Here is a 15,738-nt window from a genome sequence, read left to right as displayed (position 1 = left end):
TGGATAATTTAAGTCAGTGTTTCTCATACTTAAGAGTATACTGGAATCATGTGGAGGTCCTGTCAAAACACAGACTACTGGGTCAACCAGCACAGTCTCTCAGTCAGCAGGTCTGGGTACGGTCCAAGAATTCACATTTCTAACAAGTTTCCAAGTGAAGCCAGGAACCATACTTTGAGAACTGCTGAGTTAAGCAGTTCCATTGTACAGGTTAACTTCATTAGATACTTGGGGGTGTCATTTATAGTTTATATGCTGGTTGACAGCTGTGATGCAGTCCAGCCTAAATATTCTACATCAACCATTTTAAGGTTTCCTTATGAAGAGAAGAGCTTTGCTCTCAAAACCCAAAACAAAGCCCTCTCTTCTAAGCTCTAAGATGCATAACTTGGGAAAAGATTACAGTCAAGTTCAATTTCAACAAAACAACTGCCATGACCACTCCATTATTGGTTCTTGTCTTCTTAAATGCAAGTTAGCATTACTAGACTTGGTCTAAAACACAAAGTGTACTTAATCGAACGTAACACTATTAAAAACCAAAGTCAAAATTCAGCTACTCCCTTTACACATTATCTTCCTATAGAGACATACATTACTGTGAGCTTTACTTCTCAGACTGCTATGTATCTGTATCAGTTTATGGAGGGTTCTCTTTCTGGCTTAAACATTCCCTGGTGATGAAAGAAAAGGAAAGTACTTTGGTTTGAAAGGAAAGTCTATGCCAGTGTATCAAGCTGCCCAAAGAAATAGGAAGTTTGAGATGCCAGCAGCGCCCATAACTAATCAAAAGTAACTAAGGGAATTTTAATCCAAGATTTAAATATTCTGGATTAAATATTTAAGCCCACAGACATCAAAAGTTGACAGTATAGTCAACTTTCAAGACTCTACTCCCAGATGACCCTTCTGTCCCTGTGCAGCACAAGTCCCTTTTCCCCCTGTATCTCCCTGGCACACTGACATCTCGTCTGATATTGACAAACTCTGTTAAGACTACCTGCCCCCCCCCACCATTACCCCTCTCCCTGTCCCGCTACTGGACTGGGAGCTCCGCTTATCCCCACAATCACAGACTGTAGCAAGTGTGTAGCATACAGTAAGTGTGTAGCATACATTGTCACCATCATTCCTAAACTGGCTAACACGTCCCTCCTGGCTCAGTGTTGTGTCACACATGAATGATGTTATGCTCCTCACAACCATCATGTAATGTAGGTACAATTACACTCCCATTTCAGTGTAACTAATTTTAAGTAATTGCCTTCAAAGTCACCAAGAAAGTGGTGGAGTCTGAGTTCAGAGCAGAAGCTCAGAAAAGTAGTCCATTTAAATGAACCTTGTCATGACCCCAGAAATTTCAATCTATTAAGACCGGCAAGGTATGAAATCCTTCACGGTATACAAGGTCTGAATGCAGAGAACAACCGTCAGAGGTTAAAGTGAAAGAGGTAATTATCTGAAGTAGAAAAAAACCACATTTAGTAGTATCTCATATTTCTTACCAAAGTCCCTCTTCAGTCAGTGCTTTCTCATAATGACCACTTTATAATGAGGCAAGGAGTCTTACAGATCTTAAGCTACCAAGTGCTCCCTAACAGAATAATAAACTATAACAAAATTAATCAATGTCTTCAGTGTATTACTCGATTGGATCAATGGCTCCATTTGCTCCCATGTGAATTGATGAATTGAGTCTCTCTAGAAAGCCTTTGAAAAAATTTTTCTTTTATTCCACCTTCACTAAATAAACCACACTCGTTTTCAGCATCAGAAATCCTTAAAGTGGTAAATATTTCTTGTCACCACTTAACTATATTAAAAACACAACTTGGCATTCTAGACTTGATTAGTGAGTTCCTGGATCAATAGATCCCTTTTTCTTGCTAACTATTTGTTCATTTTCACCTTGCCTGGCAGAGAAAAATAATTAAAATCTATTTCAAGCCCTGCATTTAAATCATCACTTACTAGACAAGTGATCTTGACACACTGCAGCATCTCTGAACCTTGATTTCATCAGCAAAATAAGGATTGTACCTCCCTTATAAAACTGGGGTGAGGAAAAATGAGATATGGTCTGTGACAGATCATGCACAATGCTGCCAGTTAAGAGACCCGCTAAATAAACATTCCGCCCCGCCCCTTCTCTTTCGGATGAAATGGCAAAAGAGCCTGAAATGAATATATTACATTAGGCATTGTTTGTATCTGAATAATTCAGCTGTTCTTTGCTACTTCCTGTAGCTTATTTTCACAGGGAAAAAAAAATAGGGGAAAAAAAAAAAAAGATTTTTCCCTACCTAATCAGCTATTCGGGGCAAGAGGTAAATACTACTGAAACTCGGCCCTAAGGAATGAAGTCATTTAGACCCTTCTGGCCATTCCCCTATCTTTGGCTGTTTACTGGCTGTCAGCATTCCTCTGCTCCCTGTCTGCTGGGCCTGATCAGGGTTGGCCTGATTGGCAGAGAGAATGGTCGCCATGTACACAATCTTTATTCCTAAACTGAGGCTTGTATTCTGTAACCCATAACACCCATAAGGTCTCTTCTCTTTCGTGAGCCCTGACAGCAATGTCAAAAGACAGCCTGAGCCCAGTGTCAGCCTCTGGGCCCTCACAGCTCCCACCTCTATGTCCTTAGCTCTCCAGAGGCTCCTGAGCTGAAGGCACTTCTCAACAGGCACAAAGCCAAGAGGTCACCGGACTGCACACTTCAGAGGAGGAGCATGTCTGCCTTGGTCATGTACTTCCAGCACACAGGCCACAGAAAGTATCAAACATTTGTGGGTTGAAAAAGAGTAAGAGATGAAAAAGCGTGTATAATCCAAAGGCCTGCAAAAGACCCCAAAAACCTTTCAATTCCCCTTAAGAAAACAAAAACAGGTTAACAAACAACAATTCAACCAAAAAGCTCTCGGTCCTGTCCTGTTCTCTCTCCTTCTGGGGATCCTTCCCCTGAGCCCACAGAAACCTGAAAGTGGGAGAAGGCTGAGATGGAAAAGAGGAAAACTGGACAATCTCCTCCCAAATTTTTGGTCATCAGCTGATGTTTTGGTGTTTTGTTGGATCGATCTCTCTCTCTTTTGATGGCCACCAGCACCCTTCTAGGCCCAGAAGGGAGATGTGGCCAATAGTGGTTTCTTTAGAGATTAGCACGCCAGGTTGAGTGGTGAAAACAGGCTGAGCAGGTACAACAGAAATGTGGGACTTGCTTCAGTTTCTTTCTATCTTCCTGTAAAAAATAACTAGAGGATATTTTTTGTATGTTTTTAAAGGGAAAAAAAAAACCCCTCTTTATCTTGTAGAGACACATACTAAACCATTTACAGATGAAGTGATACAATATCTGGGAAAGCCTTCAAAACAACATGAAAGCAGGAAGAGAGGGTTAGGAAAATAGATGAAAGAGGACTGTCCACTGTTGGAAGCCAGGGGACATGTAAATGGGAGTTTGCCATACTGTTCTGTCTAGTATTGAATATAGTTAAATTTATCTATCATAAGAAATTGAAAAGACTTGGGGGATGGGGTGGGAAATACTGTATCTAAAGAGGAAACACACCTCTTTTTGTTTTGTTCTTCCCCAAACAAAAAAACAGTTGGTCACTAAATTTTTCAGCAATGTTCAAGAAAATGAGAGCATCATTTAGGCTGATTCCTACTATTAAGTACAGTGACTTTATTAAAAAAATTATGGTTCAGCGTACAAAATTCTTCTTTAAAATCAAGCTCAAATTATCACACGCTAGTTATACAATGGTTTTCACATTTTAAGAATCTGCGCTATTTGCAAAATTTTGAATTGATATTTCTATGTGATGACACGTTCTCATACCAACAGAATCTTTTGAAAGCTAAATATTAGACATGTTTCATTTTATCCTCAAAAAGATCAGACAAAAGAAATGAGAAAATAAAAGATCAGGAAAGTTGAGTAGCTTGCCTTAGGTCACAGAATTAGACAGTGGCAGAGCCATGGTTGGAACTCAGATCTGATGTTTATACCATAATTAGGAGATTTTTCTGAGTAGCAATGTTCTTATATTAACTGTTCTTGTTTGATTTTTTTAAGGTTTTTACAGACAGAAAGGTTACCATAGCTATTTTACTGCCTAGCACAAGACGCATTCCTCCAAAAACACCTGGAAGAACTGTTATTAAAAGTATGTTGCGGGGAGTTCCCGTTGTGGCGCAGTGGTTAACGAATCCGACTAGGAACCATGAGGTTACGGGTTCGGTCCCTGCCCTTGCTCAGTGGGTTAATGATCCGGCCTTGCCGTGAGCTGTGGTGTAGGCTGCAGACGCGGCTCGGATCCTGTGTTGCTGTGGCTCTGGCATAGGCTGGTGGCTACAGCTCCGATTAAACCCCTAGCCTGGGAACCTCCATAAGCTGCAGGAGTGGCCCAAAAAATGCCAAAAAGACAAAAAAAAAAGTATGTTGCATAATATTTAAATATAAATATGGCTTTAAAATGTATAATACTGAGGAATTAAATATAACTTATTTTAGATCTATAAGAAAACAATAATTGGGATACATCTGGTAAATATTCACCAAATTGAAACTACCCAATCTAAATTCTCTACAATATGAAAACTACTTGTTCAGGAGTTCCCATCGTGGCACAGTGGTTAACGAATCTGACTAGGAACCATGAGGTTGCGGGTTCGGTCCCTGCCCTTGCTCACATTTTAAAAATTCAGTTTGCAAAAAAAAAATAAATAAATAAATAAAAATTCAATTTGCAAACATGAGAGAGGACCTGTAAGTGGCTGAGTTTCTTTCCTTGGCATATGATGAGACCTGCTACCCACAGGCTAAAGTTTGCCTTTTGTGGTACCATTTTGTTACAGAACTTAAAAAGACACGTGTTGTGTACAGGTGTATATTTATAAATATGACCATTAATAAACTATTTGGAAATGCTATTTGTACACTGTTCCTGTTATACCTAAAGTTGAACCTGTTAGCTTGCCTTAAAATTTAAACGGCTCATAGATTAAAATGAAATATAACTATTAGGCTAGTTGCTAATTTGTTTACAATGAGAAAAAAATGAATGTTCAGGATCAAAGATAGCACAGATCAGTAATACATTATGAATCAAATCAAAATAATTTTTTTTTGTCTTTTGTCTTTTTTGTTGTTGTTGTTGTTTTTGTTGCTATTTCTTGGGCTGCTCCCGCGGCATATGGAGGTTCCCAGGCTAGGGGTCAAAATAATTTTTATGAGATATCTAGTCCTGTGCCTAGTCCATAACAGGAGGTGCTCAAATATAGCAGGTGCTCATTAAGTATGTGCTAAATAAGTTAATTAGTATAAAAAGCAGAACTTAATTCCAGGATAAAAGCTAAAATATACCCAATTCAAATTTGTGGCACGCTTTCCTGTCTCTTATCAACACAATTCTAAATTCTCCATTAAAGTATAGTCTCTTTTAATGTACACAAAAACAATCAAATGTTCTAAATTTCTTACAACTATAGGCAAAATCTTTCAAGCTCCTGAAAGATGCAGGCTGACAATGCCAATAAAAGTTTAGGTATACATACAAATACAAAACTTCTCTTCAAGAAAATTGATAATTCTGCTAAATGTTTTATTTGTTCTGGGCTAGCATCTAGCTTATTCAAAAGGAGTAGTCTGACAAATGGAGCATATATAAGATAAGCAATATGGAGTGCTCAAAATCTTTCATAGATACTCAAGTTTTTGTAATTAATTTCATGATTTTACTCAATTTTAGAGAGCCATATTTTATTTTATTTAAAGAATTTTTTTTAATTATTATTTTTTTCTTTTTTGGCTGCCCCACAGCATATGGAGTTCCTGGGCCAGGGATCAGATCCAAGCCACAGTTGCAACCTATGCTGCAGCTGTGGCAACAAGAGAGACATATTTTAAATTAAAAAAAAAAGTAATTGGAGTTGGCTTAGGGTAAACGAATCCTATTAATAGCCAAGAGGATGTGGGTTCTGATCCCTGATATGGCTCAGTGGATTAGCGATCCGGCATTTCCATGAGCTGTGGTGTAGATTGCAGACAAGGCTGGGATCCAGTGTTGCTGTGGCTGTGGTATAGGCTGGCAGCTATATAGCTCCAATTCAACCTCTAACCAGGGAAATTCCATACGCCGAAGGTAAGGCCCTAAAAAGCAAAAAAATAAAATAAAATAATTAGGTTACCTAATACTCAAAATACCTCACAGTAACCCTTCACTGCTAGATATTAATATGTTGATGAAGTACTGTATTCCCAAATTTAAGTGATTTGCTCAAGATCACATAGCAATTAGAGTTCAGAGTCAAACTTAAGGCTGTTTGGATCCAAGGCCTGTGCTTCGGTCTACTACATTTTTGGCCTCACACAACACCCTCTCTCAGTAATTTTCTAAGTTTCAGCTTCAGAAATCGATTAAAAATAAGATCTATACCTTTATCTTTCTACCTACTAAGAATTTTCTGAAAACCTGAAACTCTTTCTGTTTCAATATTATGAAATATGATGAGAATCTATAATAAATTTGAAGAAATTATATATGGCTATAAATTTATCATGGTAAAGATATACTTTAATTTCTACAAGAATAATTTTCTTTGAACAATTAAATATGAGTTTTGTCAGGAAAAGTTTAAATGAATGCTCACATTATAAATGCCCTGCCTTAAAGAGAAATGCATTATATACATTATTTTATCTGTGATGGGACCAAAAACTGAGGTACAATACAGCGCTGAAAAAAATGTGATAATGGAACTTTAAGCTTATTTTCCTTATGACAAGAGAGAGAAAAGTCATAAGGAAAATAAATTTAGACTGTAAAACTCCAAACAGATATATGTTAACCTTAAGACTACTTTTCCATTTCTTTCTCCTGAACACAAACAAAAACTATTCTCAAAAGCATAAACTCATGAACTACGTAGCATCTTTCTAGTTGCAACTAGCAACAACCACATTCAGTAGGCTTGCAATAAACAGGTTTTTCCTGAAAGACATTAGAACAGTGTTGATCATATTCCACGTCTTCTCCGAAGACACAACAAAAAACAGTAAAAAAAAAAAAAAACTCTACTCCACCCAAGTTTTGATTCCCTCAGAAAAGCAATTAAACCGAGTTCAAAGGCTTTCTACAAAAAGGAGTAAAATTGCAACTGGTAGGCTTTTCCCAAAGTTTTCCTAATATAAGTAGTCCCCACTTCTAATATAAATAAATACAAAGTCAATCTTTCTTACTTCTAAGATCCCTCTTGGGACTACATGTAAAAACAAACAAAAAATGTAATACGGTTGCACTTTAGCTAATTTTAATAATTCACCAGGACTTTTCAGAACTGAAGCAATGTAGTAACTTTCTGTTTTCAAGTATAAGATGCTGTATATAATTTTAAGGATCAATAAACTGACAACGCAAGGAGATTTATTAAAGGACATGAATTATTTGTTTGGTTAAGACAGCTTAACAAATCCATGGTGACCAAGTAAGAGCAAATGGGCTCTAAATCCTACAATGTCTCCCTATCAATCAAGTTTTAGGATCGTCTCTGTGACAGATTTTGTCTGCTCTCTCTCTTTTTTTGACCTACTTCTTGGTTCTTAGCTAATGGAGATGGGGACGTAACTGAGCTGAAGATGAGAGAGTACAAGGATATATAGCACACAATTCTCCTTTATTTTCCTTTAAGGACAGAAAGATCTAGGCACCACTCCAAAGAAGTGCTATATTCAAATACAATTATTGGCAGGTGCCCCGATATATTATTTGGTTTTGACATTAGGATTCCAGGATATGTTTGGCAGGATGGGTAGATTTTCTTCCCCCTTAATGTAAGGGTCAAGTCATGCCTTTAGTCACATCATTTCTTCATTTTGAAATAAAGACAATAAAACCAAACCTCATAGGGTTGAGAAACCCAACATAGGAAGTGAAACAATGTATGCAAAAGCACTTAGCTGAGTGCCCAGTATATGGTATGTACCAAAAACAAAGTATTAATCTGAATATTATCTAAGTTCAATATTCACTGTAAAATTTTTCTTCTCATCTTACATGTTTCTGGGAAGCATCCTCGTCTTCACCTTGTGTGCGAACAGTAACAACAACAACAACAACAGTAGTTTCTACTTCATTAGATTGTTGAATGAATTAAATGAGTTAATACATAAAAAACCCTCAGACTATCATTGGTATGTTAGTTATGTATGACTCCATATACACTGGTTTAGTTGTATCTGAAAACTGGATTTAAGGCATGTTATCTGAATTCACATAATGAAAACTTTAAGCAAAAATAACTAGAAACAAATTTAATACAAAGAAAATCCCCAAATTTAATGCCTGTAATATCAGTTACTTAGAGGATTATTCACATATTTGGAATCTTTGCTCCTGCTCCATAAACATGGATAAAAGAGAAGGTTAAGACTGGCCAAAACATTAATTTAAAATGTCATCATTAACTTTAATTCACTGTATGTACCCAAACCTGTATTAAACAAATGTAAAAACCCTTCTGATTCATTTGAAATGAAAATAAACAATGCCCAGTATTAGTTACATTTCAGGTTAATTATTTCCTCTTACTATAATAATCCCATGCTGGCCTTTGATTGAATACCAATATTATAACATAGCCATGTAAATTCTGTAATTTCTGTGGTAAATTTCAAGATCTCTCTATAACACCTAAGGAATTATATCTAATAACAACTGAAATTGAATTAATATCTATAAATGTCTCTCCTAAAATTAATAGTATCTAAGGTAATAAATTTAAATAAGATAGGAGTGTTTAGGAAAAAAATGTGGCCTGTGATTGCAGCAGTTTAAATTTCACAGTAGCTTGCTTTATGGTCATAAGGAACTTAGGAATCACCTAGGTCACTCCTCTTCACCCCCTAATTTTATGAAGAAACTGAGGCCCCAAAATGCTATGACACTGATAGGGCCAAGACCACAACCTAGGTGCCTGGGCTCCTAGTCAAATGTTCCTTCAAATTTTCTATATCAAATTTAACCAAGTAATTAATATCAACTCAAAACAGTATTTTTGGTGCCAAAAAATTAATTCAAAAGAATAATTCTTTAAAACACAACTACACACACACACACACACACACACACACACACACACAAACTGCCTTCATTTAAGTAAGCACCACAATACTCAGTTATCCAGTTAGGAATTTCTTGTCATAAGATTTTTTTCAAATTACTTATTTTCATTGTGACTCAAATCACCCCAAATCTTGCTCTCAGCTCCCCACCTCCCAATCTCTCTTTCTCCCCCTCTCTTCTCTCTTTCACACACAGAAATACACACACTCTTCTAGAAATAGTAGGTATGGCGAGCAGAAATCAACAATTTAGTTTCTAATCCTACCATATTTGAGCCAGGTATACTGACTCACCCTTTCCTCATCCTCAGCATAATAGACAACAATTCTAAGGGAAGAGTTAGTTTCTAACATTTTTTAGTTATCAATCTTAGACTGTTTTATTATTTCATAAATCTGCTTAATCTCTAAGAAACAATCTGAAAAAATTTCACATGTTAAATACATCTCATTAACTCCATAAAATATTAATATTGTGCATATATATGTATTTATTTTCTGAAATTTTAATTTTTCCTAAAGCAAACTTCTATCAAAAGTCAGTAAATTGAGAATGGAAAACAAACTCTGAGGGAACATAAATTCATTCTGTTGGTTTATAGTAGCAAAACAAAACAGAAAAGTATTTTCAATTTTGAGCCAATCTTAATCCAGTTAAAATGTCAAGAATGCCATCTTAGGTGTTTAAATTAGAAATATGTGAATAATTGATAAAAGTTACCTTTGCATTAAATTTCCCTTAAATTTATGTTCAAAGGATTATCAAAACCAAGTTTTAAAAAACAGACTTTCATGGGATTGCCAATGTCTTAAACAGCCTTTTACCTAACCACTAAAGCCCGATTATTGCTCTATTTGGTTTCAGTAAAAACAGCTTTCTAGAAACAAAAGCCAACAGCGTTTTTTATACCTGGGCAAAAATTTATTTCAAAAAATCTAAAACTAAATTTAACCAAATATTTTAGGATACATCCTAACCATTACACCTGAATCTTTAGAGAAGGGATATTTAATTCTTTGGACTGACTCGGGGTTTTCTTAGTAAACTTCCCCTCCCTCTGAGCAATTACTAATTAAAACAGATAATTCTACTTGGACTAACATCATATTTGGAGACATTGGGACTATTGTGAAATCTGTTTTAGCCTCTGCAGAAAGACCTCTAAAATAACCCTCTAGATGTAGCACATGTTTATGTGTACACACACATGTATACGTGTATACAGATATATTTGTTAATCCTCGCTTTTTTAACCTAGAGTTTGTACTCTTATTAGCTGTGTGCTCTTGGGCAAGTTACTATATCTTCCTGATACTCAATTTTTCTTATCTCTAAAATGGGGATAATAATACAGCTTACCTTGTGGGGTTCACTGTGAAGACTGACTCAATGTTAGCTCATCACCTATATAAATTTCTTAAACACATCTAAATGATTATACTCCCAAAGTATACAAATTTAGTGGAGCATCTGATGTTTATGAAAGGGAATTATGAAATTCCTTTTATCTAATATCTACCAACTAGACTGTTTGCTCATTAATTCAAAGACATCAAACAATGTGACTCTTGCAGAATAAGGATACACTGGTGGCAGGAAAGACAAGTGATCTTTGCCTGGATCTATTTTTAGTAATGGTTTAATTATCTACACCCCTAGTGTTAACACTGGAAAATAAACAAATGGGTGAAAGGCATCATAAAAGAGTCACTCTGAGATCAACAGTTTCACAGTATTCAAAAATAAATGGGGATGAAGAAAACATTTAGATCATTTCTCTGGCAGTCCTTACTGACACAAGGCAGGCCAGAATTTGCAAAAAGGTTTAACAGGAATTGCCAAATTAATGAATTCAGACTATTCAAACTGCATGGTTCAGAGAGGCTTCAGGGTTAAAATATAACCAGTGAGAAAACTATAATTCAATAGCTGGTTTTCAGTAAATCACTACTTTACAGTGGAGAAAAAAATTTTGGGAGGTTATGTGGTTATGCACATAGGCAGAAAATGTCCATTAATTTCCACAATGATGAAATATATTTATATCTATACCTTATTTATTCTCACTTACGTAGGGAAAAACCAACCCTGATTCTCTTGTCAGGCTAGAAGGATATTACAGTTAATAATTATGACATCACTAGTTACCTGGTATTCATAATCATGCCAATTTTTACGATTACCTATGGGAAGATAACAATAAGAAATCCCCCCCCAAAAAGAAAAAGCCCAGCTGAATATTTTGTTCCAAATTACACCCCTCTCCTGCAGAAATACTGTCTGGTAATTAACGCATTTTCTAAGAAGAGCTCTGATATGAATACAGACAATTCAAACTCTCTCAGTTACAGAGATATTACACCATGCATTTCCTTATTTATCTTAATCTATTAATGGAACATAATCTTACCGGAAAAGGAAAAATGTTGTCAGCCCTGTTCAAGTTATCGTCCATCCAGGATTTAGGAGCAAAGGCAGAGCTGGGGCGAGCATACTTCTGAAGCTGGATATGATTGCTTGCAAAATTCTTCTTCAAAGGCGAAATGGAGTTCAGGGGCGTTATTCCTCCATTCAGCCCTCTGCGGTGATCTCGGCCTTGGGAACCTCCCCAACCACCATATCCACCACCTCCTGGGCTCCAGGAAGAAGATGGTGTAGGAGAGGGACTCTGGTAGCTGCTCCACGGAGAGGGGGGCTTGTTAAGATTATTTGCCAAATGAGGCAGCTGGTTAAAAGCAGCATTTCTGTGTGTGAAAGGTGGGGGATGGGGACTGGCAGGAGACCTCCTTTGCTGCTGATGCTGGCTGTGATGATGTTGGAAATGAGCATGATGAGGATGGTGCTGTGAGAGAGGCCCAATCTGCGGAGAGAAGCTGCCTCCGAAGCCAGGGCTGACATGATGGGGAAAATTTTGAAACAACAGAGCACCGTTATTAGCCGAAGCAGCTGGGACCCCTCCCTGATGAAAGAAACTTGCGTCTTCATTGATGATTGTAGAGGAAGAAGGCGCTATCGCTGCTGACCAGTTACTGAAACCAGTAAGAGACGATGCACTGGATGTCAAGGGTTGGGTGGAAGTACCTAGCCCTGTGGCTTCTTGATAATCAAACCCTGACAACACAGGTGATTCGATTCTTATTTTCTCCTTTCCGTTGCCATTTTCTGAAGAATTGTCCCCTTGATTTTCTTCAGATTTTGCCTTTTCGGTTTCAGGCAGTATTCCAGCTTCTTGACCTGGACTGGGGGAGAGCTGCTGCTTTTCTAAAGGGTCTTGCTGCTCCTGTTGCTGACTTTTTGCTTTCTCTGACCCCAAGATCTCATCCTGAATGTTATGGGTAGCCGGAGCAGGAAAGAGCCAAGCTGACCCGGCGCTGCTGCCATTGGCAGCTGTGTTATTATTTATAAAAGCAGCAGGGCTGGGGGTGGCATTTTGGTGATGGTGTGGAGGCTGCAGATGTGGATGGAATCTGACTGGAAAAGCAGATTTATTCCCAGTATTGCTTTGCACTAGCACTCCAAACCCGTAATCCCCCATTTATTATTTTTAGGCTCAGAATCTTATAATAAAAAAGACAATCTGATGTCTCACGTCTTTGTATGTGTATCCTCTATGCCAAATTTAAGTTGCTTGTTTGAAATGCCTTATTTTTAGCTAGCTCAAAGATCGCAGCTTATCACCCTAAATAGTTCAGATTTGGAATTCTGGTTTCTGAAACAAACAAACCCTAAAGAAAAATCTTAAAACATTGACATGAATCCAGCTGGGCTTATTTCTAGGAGGGAATAAAAATGAAGAGGGTAAAAAATCAAGTCTTTGGTTAGTAAAATAGGCGCTTTCTTTTTCCAAAGGAAAACGTACATGAATGACAAAAACACAGCTTCTCAAGCATCTATGAATGTAGAAGAATAAGCATTGCGCAGAGTAAAAATATATATATATATATAATTTAACAATCACATATGGGCTTCTTCAGCAGTTTAGATTCACTCACATTAAAAATTAGAATAGGGCTAAAGGGAGAATACGTTCTTTTTCTTGGCAGCTTAGTTAAAAAAATCAGGAATAATTTAAGAACATTATATATTATATTTTATATATATAGATTATATTAGGTTATCTAGGGTGGGAGGCGAAATCAGCATTGACTAATGGAAAGATGATTGCAGGGAGGTTTCTGCTGTTCCTGGTCCTGTTTCTGCTCTTTCACGGGGTGCAGTTTTGGCCTCTGGGGCTGTTCCTGAAGCTCTGGGTGCAGGTCTTGCTGCGGGCGCTGTTCCTGGGCTCCCCCTGGCCTCCTCTCCCCCATGAAATGGGCTGGAAACACCCGTTTCTCCCACTCGAGGGTGTCGCGATCAGGAGGGATTAGCGAGACTCGACGAGGACGAGCTGGCGGCCCGGGGGTGCGGCGACCAAGGGGGCGACCTGGAAGGTCCTGCGGTTTCGGCCTCTTCCCCTCTCTGCGGCTCCGGGTTTTTTTTCCCTCATGGGACCCAGGGGCGGTTTGTTCAGTTCTCTCAGTTCGATTCTCCGCAGCGAGGGGGGGGTGGGGGGGGACAGGGAAAAAAAGGAAAAACCCACTAGCGCAGTTATTCTAAAAAAGAAGGACCTCCCCCCCTTTGCTCTTTTTCCCCCCAGATTTTTTCAAAAACTATAATTTAGAAGGCTTTTGTTTCTCCTCACGGTTGTGTGGGCCGTCGTCGTCGCCGCCGCGGTCGCTTTACCCCGGTCCCGAAGTCCCCGCTGTCGTTGTTGTGGACTCCGCCTGGCTCCTCTTCTTCTCTCCTTCTTCCTCCTCTTCCTCCTCTGCTGCCGCCGCTACCGCCGCCGCCGCCACCGCCTCCCGGTGCCCGGGTCCCGCAGCCGCGGCTGAGTCCTTCTCCTCAGGACCGAGCCGAGCGAAATGACAACCAGCTGGAAAGACCGAGAGACACTTCCGGTTCGAAAAGGGAGGGGTGGGTTAGGGCATACGCCCCCGCCCACCTGACGAAAGGCCAATCAGCTGTTGGAATTCAGATAAGGCCACGCCCCCGACTCAGGTCCCCTCCCAGGAAGGTCGAAAAGTTACCTAGAGAGACGCCCCTTCCGTCTGCGCCTCGCCTAGTGAGACTGGGCTCCTGGAACCGGGTCCCCCACGCAGAGTGAGCGCAGCAGGTCGCCATCTTTAGTATGGGCAGAGGACTCCTGAGCGGTTTATCTCGTCTAGCCATGCTCTGCTGGAGAGGCATATAAGGACGCGCGGAAGAGAACGGATTCCTCTAGCACCACGAGAAAGAGTTCAGGTGTGGGAGATCCGAGTGGCGACCCATAAAACTGCGGACGAACGTGAGGACTGCCCAGAATAAATGTGGTTCCCCAGGCATCACGTCGGAGCTCCGCCCCAGAGGGATCTGGAAGGGGAGGCGAGTCTTCCCAGCGGCTATGAGGTTCCTAGAACTGCGTACGTCCTTGTCCTGAATATAGACTCTTTCTTCACCTTCCATTCCCCTATCCCCACTCCTCTTGCTTGGTTTAGGCTCCCGTCTGGTGCAGTCTCAGGCACAAAGATACAGCCGCTGTCGGCGTCCTTGGCTGAGCCCTCATCCCCATCTGGCTCTAGTTCACCCTACCGGTGTACCAGAGGGAGATTTACAAAACGAAGATCTTTATTATGGACCTCACCTGCTCAGATCTCTCTTCAGCTGCCCACTACCTCCTTGGAAAAAACCAAACTTCTTAGCCTAGTAGTCAAAGATTTTCCACTCTGTGAGCAGTATATCTTAACACCTCATCTCCAAACGCCCCACACCAAGCTGCTCTAACTCTTCTCAGTGCCTTTTAAACCTTCCTTTTCCTTTCTTCTCCACCTGGTAAGCTCCTATTTAGTTTTAGGAATCGGCTCAAAAGCTACCAACTCTGTCTTCTAAATTCCCTCTCATCAACATCCATGGCCCTGTGTATGTCTCATGCTTGTTTATCCCCTATTTTAATGGTTGCTTATGTCTCTTGGGCCTGTGGTCAACTACTGTGGCCTCTTTGAGGAGGGCACCTTGTAGACAGGAGTCATGAGTGAATGAATGCTGAAGAAACTAGCGGAAAAACTAACCACAATGAAATCTTTCCTGAATGGCAGTCCCCTTTCCAAGTCTGAATTATTTCATTGTTTAGGCCATTTGTTTTGGACCTCACATCTCTCAAACTTTCAACATTTAGGTTATTTGCTGCACAAGGATTCCATGTCTTGTTCATATTTGTGCATTCCCATGGCTATGACCACCCTCAGGACCTAGGGTAATAATGCATTGCTCTCAGTGCAGGTTCTAAATATGCTGAATGAGTGTTTTCCTTTAGTAGGAAATGAGTAGTAAAAAATGAAAAGAAGAAATCAGACTAGAGCTACAAATAACTATGGCAAGAGTGGGGTGGGGGGTGGAGGGAGAGATCAAGACTTTTAAGCAGGATCACATGAACAAAGGTGATTTCCATTTCATTTCCATAGCCTTTCCTCAATGGCTCCAACTTCTGCTGCCTCAGTTTCTCAATCCTCCCATACTTTCATGTAGAACAACTGTTTGAAACCTTAATCAGTGATTTTATTTGTCTGTCTTTGTATAATTAACATGAGTCTTGTCTCTGTAA

The 15,738-nt window shown here is 39.3% G+C and overlaps 1 protein-coding gene across 6 annotated transcripts in view; it reads right to left on the bottom strand.

Annotated features, from left to right (window-relative positions):
- Nucleotides 1-15,444, bottom strand: part of CPEB4 (cytoplasmic polyadenylation element binding protein 4) — a 68,600-nt gene extending 53,156 nt beyond the window's left edge. For 2 of the 6 annotated variants that reach the window (XM_047791512.1, XM_047791346.1), the window contains exons 1-2: nt 14,189-15,444; nt 11,533-14,034 (exon numbers count right to left, since the gene is read on the bottom strand). In XM_047791512.1, the coding sequence (XP_047647468.1) occupies nt 11,533-12,657 (1,125 nt within the window). In that variant the 5' untranslated portion in view covers nt 12,658-14,034; nt 14,189-15,444. Of the gene's footprint in view, nt 1-11,532; nt 14,060-14,188 lie in introns of those variants that run through there. The other 4 variants (XM_047791466.1, XM_047791590.1, XM_047791666.1 and 1 more) reach the window with 4 other exon arrangements.
- Between the last annotated feature and the right edge of the window lie 294 nt (nt 15,445-15,738).

The sequence above is a fragment of the Phacochoerus africanus genome, chromosome 1 (genome assembly GCF_016906955.1).
Source record: "Phacochoerus africanus isolate WHEZ1 chromosome 1, ROS_Pafr_v1, whole genome shotgun sequence".
Lineage (NCBI taxonomy): Eukaryota > Metazoa > Chordata > Mammalia > Artiodactyla > Suidae > Phacochoerus > Phacochoerus africanus.
The sequence above is the reverse complement of the archived record's forward strand: the minus strand, read 5'-3'. Positions and strand labels throughout refer to the sequence as shown.